The following is a 21,667-nucleotide window of genomic DNA, read 5'->3' as shown; positions in this document are numbered from 1 at the left end:
GGTTCATTTATCACTTAGCATGATTCCTGTCTATGCACATATATACACATACATATATAATATGCAAAACGATGGCTTTTGTGTCATTTGCACACACAATGTACAAGAGGTGAGAGACCCATAACCCAGACACAAACTATCAAGAAAGAAACTCCAAAGGCAGAGGTCTTAACACACTCGCACCCATGTGTCGCCGTCTCTTCTGGTATCTCCTGCTCCCACGGGGCCGGCGCCGAGGCCTCGGAGGCACACCCCACTACCCTCCTGGTAGTCTCTAGTCCTCAAGCAGAAGCTCCAGCTCCTCCAGCGGCAGGCGCACCCGGAGCTCCTTCTCCGTCATCAGGTCCAGGATCTCCTGCATCTCATCGGGGAAGTACTCCACGGCATCCAGGTACAGCACCTGGGGCCGGAGAGCAACATCCTCGTCAGCCGGCCGCTCCCTCCAGCTGCCCCGCCACAGCCCACGCTCCCCTTGCTGTCCTAACCCAGCAACACCTTGACGTGCTTCAGGAAGGGCTGAACTCAAAAGCAGAGGGACAGTGAGTAAACTCAAAGTGAGACCCTCTCTTTCCAAAGTGGGGCCGGCAGCTGTTGGCAGACACTGCGGTCACCATCAGTCTGGTCTCTGAACGTCTCCTGACTTGGGCTGTACAGGGCAGAGCTGGGACGCGGATCCCAACGCTCTCAGCATCTGGGCTGAGCTTTGGGCAAATGTTGGGCACCAGCCGCCTACAGCAACGCTTCCATGAAACGCCAGCTCCAGTGCAGGGAAAGGACACAAATGCCCCTCCGTCTCCACAGGGGATACTTTGACTATGGAAAGGCCTGGGAAGTGCCCTGTCCCCATGACACTGACTGGATGAGGCTTGGCAGGGAGGTCCTTGGGAATCTGAAGAGACCATGGCCTTTAGAACTCACCTTTGCCCAAGGACAATTCTGAAGTGCTTTGTAGAACACACCTTTGCTTCTTTCTTTATTTCCTAAGGAAACCTGAGGCAAGGGGAAGAAATACAAAAATGACGAAAGAGAATCCAAGGCCATCCCGGTACTGATCCACCCGGGGCACTGCCACAGTGGCTGATGGGTGGTATGGGTCCATGTACCACGGGATGCCCTCAGGGGCCACTGCTGTGTCTCAGTGGGCCTGGAGTTGACCTTTAACACTTCTGACTTGTTTTCATCTCCTCCATCACTGTGGGCCATCACGCCTGGCATTACTAAGAGTGCCTAGAACGAGGCCTGTGCATGAGGTGAGGGTGATAACTACACAGAGAAAATATTTGCTTTAATACTTTGCCATTTCTTGAAAACTATCTTAGAGAAATGAGGTAACCAGGATTACTGAATCAGTAACCTTATCAAAAGCAAATTTCGCGTCAAAAATTTCAGTCTGAGAGCATGCAGATATTCAGCACGTTTTTAATCTAAGCACATTTTTATACTGATATAAAATCCTTATATCTTGTATCAACTCACAGACAGGCGCTTTTTCCACACCTGCTGTGGAAGCCGGAGCAGCGTGTGTCCTCCCCTCCATATCCCCGGGCCTCTCCCGAGTCCCGGGGAGGGATCTGTCCCTCCTCCAGGGAGTCACAACCCACCAGGCAGCTCCCCAGGCGGGCGTCCGCAGCTGTGAACGGGCACAAGCCGAGCTCACAGAGCTGAAGTCTGTTCCTGGGCTTCCTGCCCACCCACCTCCGCCAGACTTCCCCTTCCCACAGCAGAGCTTTCTAGTGGACGCTGGCTCTGCCAACCAGGCAGCCAGGGCATGGTGTCCAGACAAGACCGGTGAGGGCTGTTGACCGACCTCTCAGAAACGCGGGGGATGGCATCAAGAGACCCCTATCCACAGCTCAGGACCTCTATCTACCAAGGACAGCCTCGCCTCCTTTTCAGATCTTTCAGGTTAACTCCCACAGTCAGGAAGACTGGAACCCCGGGCTGTAACCAGCATCTGTGATAACCTTCAGGCCGGCAAGGCGCAGGCCTTCCTCACCCCCTCCCAGTGCCACCCACAGAGTCAGCCGCGTGGCCCGGGGGACTCCTGCCTCCCTCCCTGGTATGAGCCTCGGCCATTCTGAGGCTGGACCTCTGAATTTATACCCAAGAAGCCAGTGTGAGCTGTCCTTTTTTCACACACCAAAATACTTCAATGTCCTCTGCTAAAATAGTAACTACACTTAAGGCTTTGTTCTTGAAAGAAGAAAAACTCCTGTACTTTCTCAACCATTGTATTTGTGAGACTCACAGTTAACCCTGGAATCCAGCAAATCCAGGTACGTAAGTTGGCTAGCCTCAAATGAGAACTGCCCTCTGCTATCTCCTTCATCGGTCGGCCACTGGAAAACGCCTTTGCTGCATCAGGTATGAAAGGGTTAAACGCCAGGTGAAAGCGTGGTAGTGACCGTTTCTCCTCCAGGGAGCCAGAGCCACACCCTTCCACAGTGGCCCCACGGCGTCCTGCCCTCTCCTGGCACTCAGAGCCTACACCTCACATTTTGGCCCTAATTTGATTTTTTCACTGAGTTTATCAAAGCGTTAGGAGCTCACCCAGATGCCTCAGAAACTGCTAGGAGTTTCACTGCTCTAATTAATTCTTGGTCTGATGCTAATCTTTCCAAAAAGATAGACATTCCTTAATGGTCCCAGGCTTTTTCTCTAAGTCAACAAGAATTTTTCTGTCTACAGTCCACCCAGACTTGGCTCATGGCAGATCCTCAGTGAAAGTACTACAAGTCTGCACTTCACCCTATTTGTCTCTACCTAAAAAAGACCGGAGAAGTTAAACTGGCAAGTGTGCAAGCTCTCCCTCTTTTAAAATTTAGAGTCTTTCACTGGCTTAGACTCCCAGAGTGTTAGCGCCGGGACCATTAGGGAGCATCTGGCGCGCTCCTTCGGTGAGGGCCTGACCACGGGGGTGAAACTCAGTGGGAACCCAGCCCTCCTGCTGCACCCCAGTGGCCTCCTCTGGTAACAGGCAGGGCCCGCGTCCAGGCCGCGCGTGCCCACGGACACCACGCTGGCGTCTGGACTTCTCAAGGTTTCCATTTCACACAAGGGAGTCAAGACGTAAAATCTGAGCTTTTGAGTCTGAAGAATAAACATTAAAAACACAGAAACTTCGCTGGTAATTCATCTTGATGCCGACTTCTGCCCACGAAATTGTGCCCGTTTGTCCTGGGTGTGCTGTCCTGAGATCTGTCCTTCCCTGCTACTCAGGCCTTTCAGAGGTCAGGGGAGGTGCTCCCCAATGAATTCTGGACTCTAAGAGGATGGGGGAGGCCCAAACCTCTCCTAACCCCTAACTTACACTCTCTGTATCTCTTTACACCCGACTCTGTCAAATGTCAATGGGAAACGTTCAAATACTTTGATCAACTTCTGAGAAATTATCCTATGGAAACAATCAGAGAGAGAAATATTTATCTTCTTTTTCAGGAAGGTCACTCCTGACTTCTGAAAGGTACAATATTCAATGGAGGTCACTCTGATATGATTCAATAGCCTTGAGCTAAACAACACTCAAGTGGCCCAGAAGATTGTTTCTAAAAAAGCATGCAACTTAGCAGTAGATGTATTATAGTAAAGGAAGCCCAGCCCAATGCCAAGCCTTTAAGCAAAGGCAAAGACAATTCAAGACTCCAGGAATGAAGCCCAGGAACCACCTTTCAGCCCGCACAACACATTAACAAAACTAAACGGCGTCTCACCATATTCAATCTCTGTGGTACTTTTAAGTGAAAACAAAGTTGCTTTGGAAAGATCTATTTTAAAAACCACATTCCAGACTGAATCTTATCTTTCAGTAACAAAACAGAATCAGGACCTGGAAATTCTTAGAGGCAGAACAGCAACATATTTAGGTCTCTTTCAAATGAAAGCTCTTAGACCATTTCCAAGTTGTTGACTCAACAACATCAACCAGGAGAAAGCCACGTGACCTGCTGCTGCACCGAACAGCCCAGGCATCACTCCTCGCTATCGTTCTACCAAAGGCCCCAGTAGAAAAGGCAACTTGAGACCCCTCCCACATCCGGAGGGACCTGACGTCATCCCACCAGGACGCCCACAGGATGAGCCAAGGCTGAGAGGGGTGCGGGCTGCTGGACACCGGCACCGCTCACTTACGAAGGAGGAGGCAGAGCTCTGCATAAACACAAAAACTCCGCATCTTTTCTTACCAAAAAATTCAAATACATCCTCCACAGTAAGGGGCACTGGCTGCCGTAGTCACTCCGCATTGCATTTTCAAACAGGGCTCTGATCCGATGTGTCAGGCCGGTCTCGGGAATGGTGGCGTAGACCTCTCTACCATCTACCCTGCAAGACAGAAGCTCATGTAACTCCAAGACAACTTCCCACACCTACGTTGCAGTGGGAAGAGACACGTCAGTGACAGCTGACGTCAGCGACAACTGGATCTGAGCAGGTCGGAGGCAGTGCTGCGGCCAGGTCTGGGGACACGGGGGTGCAGGATATAGTATGATGTGGCTCCTCCAGGGCCAGAGGAAGCCAGCGTCGAGGGTGCTGTGGTGTCTCCGCCACACTGGGTCTGCCTAGAAGGCACACAAACTCCCTGCTTCTCTGTTTTCTAAGGAAAACCTACCCTTTCATCAGCAGAGTGCAAATTTTACCGTATGGGAAAGAAAGACCTTTCAGTTGAAAGTAGAGTGAATAAAATCCTGACGGAAGAAGTAAAAAACAAGTAAACTGAAATACTATTCTGGACCTCCCTGGTGGTTCAGGGGTTAATAATCTGCCTGCCCACGCAGGGGACACGGGTTCGATCCCTGGTCCGGGAAGATCCCGCGTGCCGTGGAGCCACTAAGCCCTTGCACCGCAGCTACTGAGCCTGCGCTCTAGAGCCCACAAGCCACAACTACTGAAGCCCGCGCACCTAGAGCCTGTGCTCCGCAACAAGAGAAGCCACCACAGTGAGAAGCCCGCGCACCGCAATGAAATCAGAGAAAGCCCACGTGCAGCTACGAAGACCCAACGCAGAAAGAAGGAAGGGAGGGAGGGAGGGAGGGAGGGAGGGACGGAGGGAGGGAGGAAGGAAGGAAGGAAGGGAAAGAAAGAAAGGAAGGAAATAAAAGTTAAAAATTATTTATTAAAAAAAAGAGAAAGAAATACTATTCAGAGGCAATTCTGAACACTCGATTTCTAAGGTCACAGTGAAGTAACAACAAAGCTTCTGGAAGGAACAATGATGCCTAAGCCAATATGTTCCCAAGCCTGTCGTTTAACCTTCAGATATAAAATACTGTATCCAAAAAAACCCCAAAACATTTAAAACATGACACTGTTATCATCAGCAATAATAACAGAGGCTAGTAATTAGCCTGCACTCTCTTTGTGCTCGGTACTCAACCTTCCCAGCAGCCCTCTGAGGTAGGTCTTTATTCCCATTTTACAGAAGGGGGCACCTACTGGAGACATGAACTGACTTGTCTAAGATCACACAGCTGCTGAGTGGAAGAGCTGGGATTTGACTCCAGATTCCAACTCCAGAGCCTGTGCTCTCACCCCCATGCTTTTACTACACCTTCTCAGACACCTGAAGACCTGGCAGTCACCACTCACGCACCATAAGCAATGCTCAGGGATCCCAAAAAGCACGGCCTAAGGAGACAGCCACAGGAGCCTCTGACGAAAGGTGTTGCTACTTGCAAGTCTCTCATTCCTTTTTCACCATGTTTTTCTACAACACGGAGAAACCCCCTGGCAGGCGTTCCAGGCCCAGGCCGCATTCACTTCTGTATTCTGGAGGCCGACTGGGTGGTGGGAACATGGCAAGCATTGCATAAAGGTTTCTGGACACACAGACAAGATGCTCTGTAATTACCTCTGCACAGTTTCCACTAGTCTTTTCCTCATTTTCTCAGCTTCAATTGCGAACAACCACGGCTCCAAGGGTTTGGCAGACCTGGTGATCGCATCGAAGAATCTTCTGGTCTTACTGGCACTGTGGGACTTATTCTGAATCTGTACATACGACCTCCAAAGAACCTGGTTGTCCGGATACAACTTTAAAGCCTCCGAGAGAGCCTCTCGCAGAGGAGCCAGAGGGTAGACGGCGACTTTCATGTGGAATCTAAGCAGACTCGTGTGCATCAGGGTGACGGCCTCAAGGGCACTGCTCAGGCTCGGGGGGCTGGCACTGCCCTCCAGACCAGGGCCCTCTGCGGAAACAGAGACCTTGTGTTTCGCAAATACCTGCTCATATATCCGCACAGCAGCGTCGATCCCTATGGTCAAATACTGGAAGAGCATAAAGCATTTAACCAGGCTAATCAGGCGGCTAAAGGAATCGGCGGGAGCTGGATCGGAGACACAGCTCTCCCCCAGACAGTCCTGCAGCGCGTGTTCATAAGCCTTCCGAGCTTTCAAAATGTGAATGGCCAAGACTTGCCCGGTGTAGGGCCCGTAGGCCCCATCCTCGGTCAGTCTGGTCAATACGTGAATGGCTCGGGCTGGGGCGGCCCCTCTCACGTCCGGCAACAGCTCCACCTCCAGCTCGGCGTAGAGGAGACCGAGCTCACACAGCTCGTGGTCCTTCAGTTCTCTGCTCCCTGCCATGCCGAGTGCTGTATCGAAAACTCTTCTGGCGTCCTCTGTGTTGCCGAGCAACCACTCCAGATGCGCATACTGCTTCCAGAGGCAAAAATTGTTGCGGTTGTCGGGCTCCTTGAGGAGATTCTTGGCTAGTTTTTTGCAGTTCTTTCCTTGTGATTTTAATCTCTTCTTGTTTTTAGTGTGCAGACACCAAACGACCTAAAGGTAAAAAGAAAAGAATGACTCCAAGTGTTCTGTGATATTAAAGACATCCCTGTGTGCTGTCAACTGCAGAAAGCCGCACAAGGTGCCTTCACTGCCTTCCTTTATCACGGGTCTGCTAAACACTTAGGCTCTCTGAGAAACAAATCAGGATTCCACCAGGGCCACAGGAGCCCCCAAATGAACACATCTAGGTTTCCATCTGAAATCCCTACAAAGAAGGCTTATATACTCCACATGCTCTTCTCCAAAGATAGATGACCACCAAATTTTACCAGGCACTATTTTAATAATACAGCCTGGTGTGTGCAACCTGCAATTAAAGCATCAGAACTTTGGGTTTTATAATTCAATACTAACCGGTGGCCAGCAGAGGGCAGAGGAGTCAACCCTAGATGAACTTCTAGCAGATAATGAAGAGCAGCGTAAGTAAGTAGCTTATTTTATCTATTTTAATAAGCCCCTAAATCCTCTAACCTGGCTTAAGCTTAAGCTTGGTCCTTAACACTAACTGCTCACATAATCACAGACATCCGGTAATAAAGAGTCAACACAACAAATAGCTCCCCTCACTGATGCGCTGGACTCACTCCCACCTTCCTCCTCTTCCCCGTGGCCCCTCAGAAGGGGCAGCCGCACACCCGGTGCCTTTGGGTCCCCAAAGGAGGAGGTGCTGTGGCCCAGAGCCGTGAAGAACACCAAGAGCCTGGCCATCCCACTGACAAACAGCGACGGGAAATGAGGTCCTCACACAGGGGAGGAGGAGGCCGGAGTTACCTTTGCAATCTCGTACCGTAACCAGGAGAAGCAGAGCTGAGACCTCTCCTTCCCTGAAAACAAAGGCATCACGAGGTGGAAGATGCTGCGGATGAACTCCTCGCCCTCTCGACTGTGACCCCTGGTCCAGTGCCGGCAACCCAGCTGGTCTGTGCGTCCGACACAGCTGACGCCGGAAAATGAAAGGTTGAGAAAAGTCAAGGGCTTTTCATCATAAAGTCCATTGTCAAAGATGCTGTTCTCATCCATGGCCAGATAGAGGCAGGAGGCCGGAGGGCTGAAGCCGGAAGGCACACCCAAGAACTGCAGAAAGGCTGCAATCAGCCGAAACTGAAGATCTGGGCTGGAAAGCTGGATCAGAGACTGTCCAATATCATCAAACAACACCTGCAACAAAGACAAAATCAAGTGACCGAATGCAACAAACAAAAAAGCCTTCACAATTTTTTCCACAATTCTTTTTAGAGGGATATACTTATGAGTCAACATTATTCAAATTAAATTTTAAACAGACAGGAGCTAGTTGTCTGCAAGACGCAAAAAAGCTAGAGGCCTCCCAAGGCAAGCTGAGGGCGGGAGGGTGAGTGCCAGGGGTCCTGCAAGTGCCGGCAGCGTCTCACACGTCCTGGGAATCCTCCACAGGAGGGGACACCAAAGTGGAAACTTTCAAAGTCTCCTAACGGATTCACAGGAAATCTAAAATCACATTCACTTCTTTTTTTTTACATGCACTTCTGAGAACACACAAAATTGCTTTTCTAGTTACTTTGATAAGTTACAATTGTGAAGAATTTTTATTTTAAGATAGAAGAACTTTACTACTTTGTGGTTTCTTTGTATAAAATTGCTTCAGGAAATGAAAAATACGCTCATAAATACACAAACAGCAGCACAGTAAAAAGAAAACTGCAGGAGCAGCGGACCACGCTGAAAACAATGGTAAGAGCCCAATACTGACTGCAACTGTTTGTAGCTGACTTCGCGTAATAACTTTAGAATGTAAGGCCCCGGGGACTACACTGTGTCTCAGGCCCTGCTTATCTGACTGGTCTCTGTGGCCTCAGCAAAGAGGAAATCAAAACACGAGCACAATAAAAGTGGACTACCTGGGACTCAGCTCATCAAAACCATCAACTAATCAGAAAGCTTTTTCTCCTCCAGGCTTTGACTAGAGAAAAAAAATCTAAGAAATTGCTCACGGCAGTAGTTTGCTCCAGAAATGAGCCTTGAGAACTAACTTCTGAAGGGTAACCATGAACTCTGTAAAGCCATCAAACACCAAAGACCGAGCCCACCCACCCTGCCTGAAAACTGGCGGGGCGGGGACCTCACGGGCAGGCTCGCCTCAGAAGGTCGAAGGTCACCGCATGAGCAGCCATTCGCCTGGGCGCTGGCCCTTCCCTCCTGCCCAGAGGCCACCTCCGTCCTTCCTCCCAATTCTGTTTTCTCATTCTGGCCCCTCCTCGAACACCCCCAGCCCTCTGGTTCCTTCACTCATGCTGATCCCTCTGCCTGGAGCCGAAGCTCTGGCATCAAATAAATACTCTCCGCATCCAGGACTATTAACTGAGCGCTCACCACTGGGCAAGCTTCGTCCAGGCACCGCTGACGCAGCAGTGACAGAAACAGGAAAAGTCTCCACTCTCACGGCACGTGATTTGTAGGGAGCGAGCAGGTCAAAGCTCAGGAGCCTTGCTGCTGTAAAACCTCGCAGACTGTACTTGTGACCTGTCGCATGCCAAGCAGCACAAAGTAGACCCTTGAAGAGCACGGGTTTGAACTGGGCGGGTCCACTTACACACAGATCTTTTAACTAAACATGTCCCACAGGACCCCGTGACCCGTGGCTGGTTGAATCCGCAGCTGTGGAACCACGGATGCGGAGGGCTGACTGCAAAGTTATACTCGGATTTTCAATTGCTTGGGGGAGTCGGTGCCCCTAACCCCCTCGTTGTTTAAGGGTCGACTGTAGTAGGTATCTTGTCAAAGTGGCTCAATTCCACGTATCAAAACAGAATCTCCTCCTTTCGTTTAATGTAAAACTTCCAAAGCTGCTGGCCACTGGGCACAGTAGCAGGCGCCAAGCCATGCAGCAGCCGTGAGGGACGCAACCTGAGCGCCTGGCGAGCACAGGTGCGCAACAGATGCTACTTCCTCCCCAGCAAGACGAGCTGGACACCCACCGTCCCAACTCGGCCTCTACATTCCTGTCCCTCTTGTCTTCCGGAGTCACACCCACCCACCCATCTTTAAGGATCCAAGAGTAGGGTGGGGAAAGTGGACACAGTTGAAGAATCTAGGACAGTGACTCCACGCTTTTAAACCCTGAGCCCCCAGGCTTCCGTGTGAAAAATTAACTGAATAACCCGGAAGACAATCTCCAGAAGGGGGACCACCAGAGCCGACCCTCCTCCTCGGCGACAAGAACTATCAGGTCGAGTGCCTCGATGCTCCCCCATCACTAGCAGCCAGTGAAAGTCTCCCAGGTTTCCGGGAAAGAGGGGAGTTTCCGTAGGCAGGAGCAGGCTAGAACCTCCCAAGCCAGGCAGGCGCCCAGAGAGCCCAGCAGACTCCTTCCGGGGAGCCAAACCCCAAGGGGAACGGGAGCAGAGCAAAGACCCCGCGGGGGACAGCGCTCACCTGCCTCTCCGGGTCCTCACAGTCTTCCTCCGCCTGCTTCTTGGTCTTCTCAGGGCGCCACGGCCGCCAGTGTCTGTGGTCTCGGGACCGCTCAGCAGCAAGCCAGATCTGCCACCTGGGCAGAGTCTTATCTTTAATTTCCTGGTCGTCGTCTTCTGGTTCATCATCGTCATCATCTAGGCAAGAATCAAACTTCTAGACACCTAACCAGCAAACAAAGCCACCATCAACACTTAAATCTACCTGCTGGTTCCAGCTACAGAGGTGGGCACCTGGAAGGCCAAGGTAAGACCCAGGCCCAGCCTTCTGCGACACTCAGCGGCATTTACAGACTCTCCCATAATCACTCAGGTTCCCAGAAAAAAACGGCAGGTTAGCCGGTGAAATCAGATGATTGTTAATGCTATCACAGCCATTAAAATGGGAATGACACATATTTAGGACAGCACTGCCCAGCGGAACTTTCTGTGATGCCGAAAGTGTTCCAATTCCGCGCTGAGTAATCTGATAGCTACCAGCTACAAGTGACTTACTGGGCACTTGAAATGTAGCTGGTAGGATAACTGAATTTTCAATTTTATTTCATTTTAACTAATTTTAATTAAAATAATTACATGTCACTAGTGGCTACTGTACTGTACAACACACTTCTAGAATGCTAAATGACATTTAATGAGAGCATTGCTTTAGATTTTCTTAAGCCATCAGAATTTTTAGCCAGTGGCTCTATGATTATGACACATGTTCACTTTTTTTTTTTAAAAAAAAAGAAGCAAGCCAAGATATCCTATACTTTATTTCACTTTGTTTCCTAACTCTGAACATGCAAAATAGGAAAGGAAAAAAGTCTGAGTCTTCTGTAAGGTTCAATATTTAAAAATAAACAAACAGAGTATGTAAAATGGTGCAGCCACCCAGAAAACAGTTGGGCGGTTTCTTATAAAACTAAACTGTGCTCAACATAAGACCCAGAAACCGTATTCCTCGTGCTGATCCCAGAAAAATGAAAACCTATGTTCACACAAAAACCTATACATTAATGCCCACAGCAGTTTTATTCATAATAGCCAAAAACTGGCAACAATCCAACTGTCCTACAGAGGGTGAACGGAGAAACAAACTGTGGCACGTCTATGCCATGGGCACTGCTAAGTAATAAATATGAAGAAACTGCTGACACACGCAACAGTGTGGACGGATCTCAGGGGAACTCTGCTGAGTGAACAAAAGCCAACCTGAAAACGCTACACAGAAAACAACTGTTAGCGAGGACGTGAAGAAACTGGAACCCTCGCGCACTGGTGGTGGGGATGTAAAATGGTGCGGCTGATGTGGAAAACAGTATGATGGAGCCTCAAAAATTAAACACAGAACTACCATATGATCTGGCAATTCCACTTCTGGGTATATACCCCAAAGAACTGAAAGCAGGGACTCAAACAGGTATTTGTGTATCCACGTGCATAGCAGTATTATTCACAGCTGCCAAAAGGTGAAGCAATCCAAGTGTCCAGCCATAGATGGAGAGAGAAATAAAATGTGGTGTATACATACAATGGAAAATCATTCAGCCTTAAAAAGCAAAGAAATATTGACACATGCTTCATACTGTATGAACCCTGAAGACATTACACTAAGTGAAATAAGCAATCACAAAACAACAAATATTGAATGATTCCACTTATATGACGTTCTTAAAATAGTCAGATTCATAGAGACAGAAAGTAGAGTGGTGGCTGTCAGGGGCTAGGGAGAGAGGAGAGGAATGGAGAGTTAATACTTAATGGGTATAGAGTTGCAGCTGGAGAAGATGAAAAAGTTGAGGAGATGGATAGAGGTGATGATGGTCACACAAGTGTCTGAATGTAATTAATGTCACTGAACTGTACACTTAAAAACAGTTAAGATGGTAGATTTTGTGTGTGTTTTACAATAAAAAATGTTGAAAAGAGTTACATGCCATGTGATCCCATTTATATAAACAGAGGTGAAATAACACAGTAATATAATAATAGACATGGAGAACAGATCAGTGGTAGGAGTGGGGGGGAGCAGGGAGGAGGTGTGGCAAGAAAGGTACAGCATAGGGGGCTCTGTGGCGATGCAGTGGTTCTGTATGTTGATTGTGGTTACGTGAAGCTGCACATGTGGTAAAACCGTAAAGTACGAAACAAACACAGGCAAAGACGAGTGCCTGTCAAACCAGTGAAATCTGAATAAACTCTGTGGATTGTACCAGTATCGATTTCCTGGCTGTGCTACTGTCTGCAGCACTACCACTGGGGGGAGCTGGGTGAAGGGTGCACAAAACCTCCCTGTGTATTTTTTTTCCCAACTTCTTGTGAGTCTATAAGTATTTCAAAATAAATAACAAGCAAAAATCTCAAAAAATCGAAATGCATGATACGTGTACCAGCATTTTAAACCCAATATTCTACCCAATGCTCTTCTGAATTCCTCAAAGAAGAGAACAAATTTAACTATTTATCACCTTCTTCTAAAGGTCTACATTTGAAGTAATCCTTTAATCACGCTGAGAAACTTACTATAAGAGAAATTACCCCTGTGAGTTACATATCAGACTTAGATACCAGAATTTATTACATCAGTAATTCAAAAAGTTACATGGTTGTGGACAGATGTACATACGTAACAATCACAGCCTAACAGGAAGCGAGGGTAAGCAAGGAGAAGTAAGTTGTACCGTATGAAGAAGTACTTCAGAATCAATGAGAAACACCAGCCACTCTCTAAATGCCAGCCCTGTCATGATGAACCAAAAACTTAAAAATAAAACAAAACCAAAAATAATTATCCACTAGTTTTCTGAAAACAAGAACCTTTCAACCTTTCTCCTGATGCTGCTGGGGTTTTGCGTACTCCCATTATATTCATTAGAAAGAAATTCATTGAATTCAGTAGAAGATTCTCTATAATGGAAACTTTGCAGGAATATTAGCACCAACGTATGTCCCTAACTTGATACTAAAAATCAAGGTTTCAACACTGGGGTTACCTTTCTGAGAAAATTAACTTTACATCTGATTATGAGTGACGATCAGACATTTGGACATTTATCAGAGAAGTAATGTTAACTTGGTCTCTGGACACTGCTATGAGAACTCCATCCTCATAGAAATGCAGAATACGGTAAACTTTAGAACGTAGATTCCACGCAGTCTAAGAGTCTTGCTCATTCACAGAACACAGAAACAAACAAAAACAAGCTGAAAACACAGAACCATGCTGAGTCGGTCACTATTACCCAACCTGCCTTAGTGGAGGTGGGGATGCCACCTGGCCTGGAGCTCTGCGCTGCCACGCAGACCTTAGCTAATCCAAAGCTTCCATGCCGCGGATGAAGAAACCAAGGCCCAGAAAGGTCACACCTGTGAGAAGAGGCTGGCCGAGTCTGGGCTCTCTCCCCCTCACACTTTCAACAAAACCAGAAAGTGAAGCAATTCCTGAATAGCTGAGAGCTGTACTGTCCAATTCAATAGCCACAGTATGAGGCTGTCAAGCACCTGAAAGTGGCTGGTCTGAATTGAGATGTGCTCTGAGTATAAAATATACACGAGGTGGCCAAGTCTTTGTATGGAAAAAAAAGAAGGCAAAATATCTCATTAATTTGTTTAAATTGATTACATGTTGAAGTGTTCATGTTCTGATATACTAGGTTAAACAAAATACATTATCAAAATTAATTTCACCTCTTTCTTTTCACTTTTTTAACGTGACTACCAGAAAACGTGAAGTTACATATGTGACTTGAATTATATTTCTGTTGGTCAATGCTGTCTTGAAGAATACAAATCTGGAAAATACTCTGGAGTCACTTAGGATGACTACTGTATAAATGCTAGTTAATAATTATAGTATTCCTGAAAAGGCAAGTATTTTTCAAATAACCTGTTGGTCTGTACATTGCCAAGAAAACGAAAAGACAGTCTTAAACACACACAAAAATGGGAGGAGGGAGAGCAGGGGATTAGTAACAAAATTACTAATCAGAAGCAACCTACAAAATGAAAATTACTTCCTCTGGAAAGAAATTCAACCCTCAAGAGTGTATGGACTAAAGGAGGGGATGACAGTCAACTGCTTTAAAATGTCTAAGGGGAAGAAACAGTCTTTCTCCCAGGTCAGTTACTTCATGAGTTTTTGACACTTTGATGTTTGCACAGTGTTCTTAAGCTACTGATAAATAGCTCACACCTACAAACAAATAACCCGTGAAGACGTGAAAACAAATTCTGGAAGGAAAAGGCAGAGCATCTCAACTGAGAGGCGCCTTACCTGGGCTGACGACCACCCAGCCGCCCCGCTCCTGCTGCTGCATCCACGCTCTCCAGCCTCGGGCGCCCTTCTCCCCGGCCCTGGGCTCTCCACTGTCCCAAAAGGGCTCAAAGAATTCTACCTGTTCGGGTTTAAGATACAGAGGTTAGCCTACCTTGTACAGAACTGCTAAGTCACTGGGCAAAATCAGTGCTGACTGGCATAAGAGGGGCTTATGATTCTTGAAATCTTGCCTGTCATCAGTCTTGGGAGTAGATATACGATACACAAAACAGAAAAAACAATTAGTGTGACAGGCAGCCACCAAGAGAGGCCCCCGTGGCCCTCCGCTGCCTTGAAGTATTCACACCCTTGAGTGTGGGGTGGGCCCAGCGGCTTCTAACAAACAGAATATGGCACAAGGTGATGGGACGACACCTCTGAGGTTAGTTACAGAAAGACCGGCCAAGCCCACCAAGAGGGACCTGCAGCTGGGTGGGAGAGGGACGATTTGCCGGTTCTGACCCTGGTAGGCCAGTCTGACCAGGGACAGTGGCACTGCCAGTTCCCTGAATGCCACTGGGCCCCCTAACTGATACCTGAAGTCATGTTGCTTTCAAGACCTTTGGAGGGGAAGGAGATTCAAAGTCTTTTTTAAAAATAGAATTACAGTTGATTTACAATATTATATTACCAAAGTTTTAACAGGACAGACTGTGAGCTCTTGAGGTCAGGACCACATCTCAATTACAGTAAATTCCCAGCACCTGGCACTGTGCCCAACACACAGGAGGGACTCAATAAATGTTTGCTGGGAGACAGCTGAACATGGCTGGTACCCAGCGAACAAACAGGCCTGCAGGGTAAAGCCTGGTCCCCGCCTCAGTCATCTGGCCACCAGGCCTGCAGCGTGTGGGGGCAGTTTGGCAGCAGCAATTCCCTATGGAACAAACGTGAACACTTCCATGAACAGGAAACTGAATATGTCATCACCTGACAATCGGGACTTTGAAAGTTGGCCAGTAGGGACTTCCCTGGTGGTGCAGTGGTTAAGACTCCGCGCTCCCAATGCAGGGGCCTGGGTTCGATTCCCGGTCAGGGAACTAGATCCCACGTGCTGCAACTAAGAGATGGCATGCCACAACTAAGGAGTCCGTGAGCTGCAGCTAAAGGAGCTGGCAAGCCGCAACTAAGGAGACCCGGTGCAACCAGATAAATAAATAAATACTAAAAAAAAAAAAAAAAAAGTGAGCCAGTAACCTGTTCAATGAAAGCTTTTGCAAGACACCTCTTGAAGAAGAACGAGCAGGCTTCAGAGGGCAGGAGCGGCAGACGACGCAGCCTGAGCCCCAGTCTGCATCCAGGAGGGCCACAGGAGGGCCAGGCCCTTGCGCTCCGAGTGCAGGCAGCCACCTCGGCAAGGGGAACCGCGAAGACTACACTCCCTCTTTACAGGATTTGCTCTTATAAAAGGGATGGCAGAAGCGCAGGCAAGAAAAAGAAGGTTTTGTTTTTTTTTTTAAGTGTGATGAATGGTTATAACCAATTCATTTATTCCACAGAAAGACAGACCAGTAATCCCAGACTCTGCCTGTTTTCTGTTGTACTACTCTGTTTATGGTAACAATGTCTCTCAGTTACAAAGGTATGGAATGTCATTAAACAAAAGCTTCAAAGTTGTCATACACATGCTTTGAAATTACAGACCTCTTATTCACTGGGTGCCCACCACCTTCAGCTCTGTGCCAACAAGCACTGGTCCCTACCGTGTGCTGGGAACACGTATTAAGCTGAGGTGTGGTCATGCCCTCAAGAGTATTTAAAGCCTCAAGTGCGTGGGCCAGTCCTGGGTGATGCTTCTGTCCTGGGCAGCGCCCCCCAAGCCCATCAGCAACTGCTCCCACCCCAGAGGGTGTCAGCAGAGGGGTGGGGGTGAGGGAAATTCTGATCCTGGCCCCCAGCACACACCCCAGGCTCCACAGAGAGGTTTAAGAACCACTTCTGCGGCACAGCAGGTGCTTCAAACAGCAAAACGTGTCTTAAAGTAACTGTGTTATCTGGCTTATTATACTAATAATCAGTTATACCAATACTAACCAATATTCTTTAACCCAATTTTGTCTAGGAAAAAAAGGTTAAAAATAAGGATGATAAAAAGTCTTTACAGGCAGTTCATGAAAGCTCCACAAGATGGAGACCACAGCCTGTCACCAAAGACTTCTGAAAGTTCACCATAAATTCAGATGTCCAATCCATCTCTCATCAGACCCTCTTTGCTGAGTAGAAAGCTGAGTTTTCTTGAGTGGAAGAAGGGAAAAGAAGGTTTTCTTATTTGGATAGTTCCACGGTAATTTTTTTTATTGCTTCACATCACAAATATTGGCAATGTTCACTCATCTTCTAAATGACTCACCCCCCCAGCCCTACCCACCCCCAGTTAGGATCGGTGTTGACAAAGCACCAACATGTGCTTGCAACTCCACTTGCAACTCCAGCAAAGATTTTAGGTGGTGGAAAGGTTAAGCAGGGAGAGACACGAGACCCAGATTAGCGTGCAGAGGCAGGAGAGAGAGGACCACAGTTTAAAGGGCATGACAACTGCCTGCCTGGAGGGCGGGGGCAACCAGCATTTAAACACGGGCAGTTAAGTAAGGGAAAAAAAAGGAACATAAGTGAATCTTTATATTTGGGGAGGTGGAGGGATCGTCTTTCCTCTCTCCATGTTTCACTAATTTCATTATGGAATTTTCCTTGCATTGCCAGAATATTTCTGAGGAACAATCCTCAACAGGACTGATGTAAAGAAGGATATAAATATTTTAAAAATATGACCACCACCTCCCATTATCCACACACCCCCACGAAAGAGGGAGAGGGGGAGGGAGAGAGATGGAGACGGGGTGGGGGGACTCAAGCAGGACTCGCACCTGTCCTTTGGTAGGCAGGTCTTTCACACTGTCGGGTTTGAAGAAGGTGAAGTCAACCATGGCCTGGAACAGAGAGACGGCCTTCTCGGAGTGACCAGCCTGCCGCAGAAAGTGGCACTGCTGAAGAAAGAGGGCTGCAGGCAGGGAGAGCAAAGGGGCAGAACCCTGGTTAACACCCAAAAAGGGAGAGAACGTAACTCCTACAGACATGCAGTTTAACACCCAGAACATCTTTTCCCTGAAATTAGTGACTTAATATTTTCAAAGCTGTGAGACAATACACGTCCTGATTTTAAAGGACTCAAATAGTACCGCAATGAAAGCAGATTCTCATTTTTATGTGAAACTATCACAGAGTACGAATAGTAACAATAAAATAAGGCAAGAGGATGGTCTGAATATTGGTTATCAAATACTCAAAGCTCGGGCTTCGCTGGTGGCGCAGTGGTTGAGAGTCCGCCTGCCGATGCAGGGGATGCGGGTTCTTGCCCCGGTCCGGGAAGATCCCACATGCCGCGGAGCGGCTGGGCCCGTGAGTCATGGCCGCTGAGCCTGCGCGTCCGGAGCCTGTGCTCCGCAACAGGAAAGGCCACAACAGAGAGAGGCCCACGTACGGCAAAAAAAAAAAAAAAAAATACTCAAAGCTCATTAATACGAGAAAAATTCTAGGAAAAGGATGGCGTCACAGATTTTTTATCAGAAAGCAAAGATCTGTACTCAACTGATCACTAGATGGCATTATTCACCAGCAATTTTCATTGTGTACTCAGTCCGCTGTAAACAAATCAGGGTTCCATGTTTGAAAATTTCAGTTCATTTAAACTGTGGTACAATTCCATCTACTAAATACCATTAAGCTATTTGAGCTCATCACAAAGGATATCAAACATGAGACTCTTTTAAGTCAGTGGAGTAAATGCTTATTATTTCTAGAGCAATATATTTCTATCTTTAGAAATTAGTAGCACTATTCGATAGCAGGGATTTGATCAAATAAACGCCTGCTACATGCCAGACCCTGAGCTAGACCCACCATATATTATCTCAGCTGACATGCGCAACAATCAGGTAAAGCAGGTATTGTACTATTGCTGCTGAGGGAGAAACTAGAGCTCAAACAGGTTAAGGAACCTATCCAAGGTCACACCAGAGCCCATGAAGGGCAAACTCAGGATTCAAGTCAAGAGTGACACTCTCTAGCTCCTGCGTAACATGCAGTCTCCCGTGCCTCATTACTGGACACAATTTATATTCTAGTCTCCTTCAGGACCTGCCAAAAATGGTAACAGTATAATAATACCAAAAACCTATACCTATCAGTGATGTCCAGCCAGTCAGGGCAACCCGCACACACAGTAGTGCCTCAGACCCTACGCTATAATGGGTCAGAGGAGCAGTGCAGGCATCTCAACAGATAAGGCCACCAACAGCCAAAGCAGTTAAGAGACTTGACTACATTTACCTGATTAATAAGTAGAAAAGTTGGAACTTCTAGTCTGGTGATATTTTCCGAACCCTACTGGCTCTAATGCCCCACCACCAAGAAGTTGGAGGGGGAGAACCTGTTATCAAAAGGAGTCATAATAATACCTTTTTTAAAAATCAGTTTTATCGATTTAGACATTCCTAAAATAAACCAAAAATAAATCTTCATTTTCAAGTTAGCCAGAAGAAAGTACAGCTCCTCCCGCGTAAGAGGATCTGGTCATCATCTCCTTACCAAACATGGCCTCCTCAGTGCCAGGCAGCTCGGGGTGAGACAAGATGCTGCCGTCCTTAACAGCAGACAAAGTACTCAAGCATTTTCCATAAAGACTCTGAATTTTTGATATGGAAAAGGTGCTAAACTGGCTCTGGCAAAATAAAAGGTATTTCTGCCAAAGGGCTGTATTGTTGGGATGTAAAAATATCAGTTTCTGCCACTCTTTGACCAGAGTGGCGGGCTCCCAGAACTCGGTGCAGAGCTGCAGCTTGGCAAGTTTCAGATCCACGCTGCTCGGGTTGCTTTCCACGGCCCGTTCCAGAATGGCCAGCTTCTTCTCCAGAACCAGCCTCAGGGACCGCTTCTGCTTTTCCTGCTGTCCTTCCTCGATGGCGTACAGGCCCGGACTTCTCATGACCTCGTCCTCAACAACAAAAACACTGATTTACAAATGCAAATGGAAGTGGGGGACCCTCAGGATTTCAAGGCTGCTTGTAGAGTGACTTATAAGCCCCAAACGGTTTCTCAGCTCTCAAAATGAACTGTTATTCAGACATGTTTGATCTTGTGTTTAGTTCACCTAATTTACCTATCCACTCTCTGTCATTTTAAACTTAGATTTATGTATCAATAAGTAAAAGCATGCAATGTCTTGAAAACCTTTTCTGAAGAGCCAGTTTTACCAATAACACAGCCAAATGTAGGACAAATATGATAATTATATAAGTGGTTCAAAAAGATAAGTGGGACGAAGACAAATCCATGTGTTCCAGAAGGGGAGCACACAGCTCTAACTACGTCATTCCACAGGCAGCCCCTCTTTGCAGTTCTGTGCACTTCGCATGTGCTGTTTGTATTTCAGGAACACCTCCCCCTGCCTGGTTAGCATCTACTGTTCTTTCACGATTCTGTTCAAGTTTCACCATCCCTTGGAAGCCATTTCTTACTCCCTAGTGGCAAGTCACCCTCTCATTCCATCCCCAAATTAGATGTTATAGCATTTATTACCCCAGATTGCATTTATCCTCCCTCACTGGGCTTTGAGTAAACTCAAGGCAAGGGCTGAATTCTAGTTATCTTTAGAGGCCCGGCACCAGGGTTCCTCCTAGGAGCTCAAAAATCACTGCAGAGTATATCAGTGCCCCAAATTATGACCGTCATTCTAAGGTAAGAGAACTGGGACAGTGATACTTACCTGAAAAGCAACAAATGCCATCCACAGCTGAATATCCCGAGGATTCTCCCAAACCCTCCTGTTAAACTCCTCCACCTTGGCCTTGAGAAGCACATTCTCTTTGTTGGGCTGTGAATCTGGCTGCTTGGATTCTTGCTCTGAAGGACCCCGGCCTTGTAACCACTGCGTGGTGGCTTCATCATAAATCCCCAGAGGGTTCAACCAGGTTGTAACAGGGGAAACCACATCCTCTGCACCCTTCACTGGGATAAATGAGATCGACTCTGATGAGGGAGGTTCAGTTTTACTGCTAATGGCAACTCCGTCAATGTTCATTAATCCCACACTCTTCTTTGTAAAGTAGCGCTCGACATGCTTGTGTGACCGCTTCTTTTCTGTGGAAGTCCCCTCCCAAGATATACACTGCTTCCTAGGGTTAATGCCAAGGCAGGAGTCTCCTTTCCTCTTGTATCTTATATTTGAAAAAGAAAACAAGTTACTGAGAGAACATGTGCCCTGGATCCTAATGACTGAAGGCCCAGCGGACACACTCTTGTTCTGCAAGTTAACTGCATATATTCAAATTCACCTTCCCTTCAAATTGCTTCTATTTAGAGAAGTACGAGGATTAGCTGCTAACTTTTTCTGCCTGTTTGACTTATTCCTCTGACATGACTCTTTGTTTACGTCTCATGAATTTAAGATCATGCCTGCCTTCCAGATCTTAGTAACTTATATTCTCCTGCAGCTTTGTACAGCTCTGTCCCATACATTGTGTCATTTGAACATCACAATCATGTGTGACAGGCAAGGCGGAAATCATCTCCTCTTTTACACCATTCCTAGATGAGGACGCTGAGACCTCAGGTGACACTATGTCATCTGTCTCCTAGACCAGTCCCTTTTTCTCAGTACTGCCCTGTGTCCCTACTTAAGATAACAGAGAGGTCTAAGATTCTTTTTTTAATCCTGAAACAAAGTATGTCAAATAAAATTACATTTGGCTATTTTCTACTCTACAGGAAAAGAGGCTGGGTTCTGAAATGCTTTTATGGATCATGTAGGCGTCCCTAGAGTTAAACACAAGATTACTGAATATGTGCACAAAAGCTAAGGAAAACTGTGCACACTTTTCTGTATGTATGTTATACAAACAACCCAATTAAAAAATGGGCAAAAGATCTGAGCAGAAATGTCACAAAAGATATGAATGACCAATAAGCACATAAAGTGGTCAACATCATTAGTCATCAAGGAAAAGCAATTAAAACAGTGAGATACAGCACAGGCCCACCAGACAGCTAAAGTTAAAAGGACTGACAATACCAAATGTTGGCAAATGATCTGTGGAGTAACCAGGACTCTCACATGCTGTTGGTGGGAATGTAAACTGGT

At 47.1% G+C, this 21,667-nt stretch overlaps 1 protein-coding gene across 1 annotated transcript in view; it reads right to left on the bottom strand.

Moving 5' to 3' along the window:
• Positions 1–274: 274 nt before the first annotated feature.
• Positions 275–21,667, bottom strand: part of NRDE2 (NRDE-2, necessary for RNA interference, domain containing) — a 30,992-nt gene continuing 9,599 nt past the window's right edge. The window contains exons 4-13 of the mRNA XM_065872273.1: positions 20,294–20,744; positions 19,117–19,522; positions 17,397–17,530; positions 14,491–14,611; positions 10,195–10,370; positions 7,555–7,941; positions 5,846–6,774; positions 4,182–4,320; positions 919–990; positions 275–400 (exon numbers count right to left, since the gene is read on the bottom strand). Of these exons, the coding sequence (XP_065728345.1) occupies positions 275–400; positions 919–990; positions 4,182–4,320; positions 5,846–6,774; positions 7,555–7,941; positions 10,195–10,370; positions 14,491–14,611; positions 17,397–17,530; positions 19,117–19,522; positions 20,294–20,608 (2,805 nt within the window). The 5' untranslated portion in view covers positions 20,609–20,744. The remainder of the gene's footprint in view (positions 401–918; positions 991–4,181; positions 4,321–5,845; positions 6,775–7,554; positions 7,942–10,194; positions 10,371–14,490; positions 14,612–17,396; positions 17,531–19,116; positions 19,523–20,293; positions 20,745–21,667) is intronic.

This window comes from Phocoena phocoena, chromosome 2, assembly GCF_963924675.1.
Source record: "Phocoena phocoena chromosome 2, mPhoPho1.1, whole genome shotgun sequence".
Classification (NCBI taxonomy): Eukaryota; Metazoa; Chordata; class Mammalia; order Artiodactyla; family Phocoenidae; genus Phocoena; species Phocoena phocoena.
This window is presented reverse-complemented; position numbering and strand designations above follow the sequence as displayed.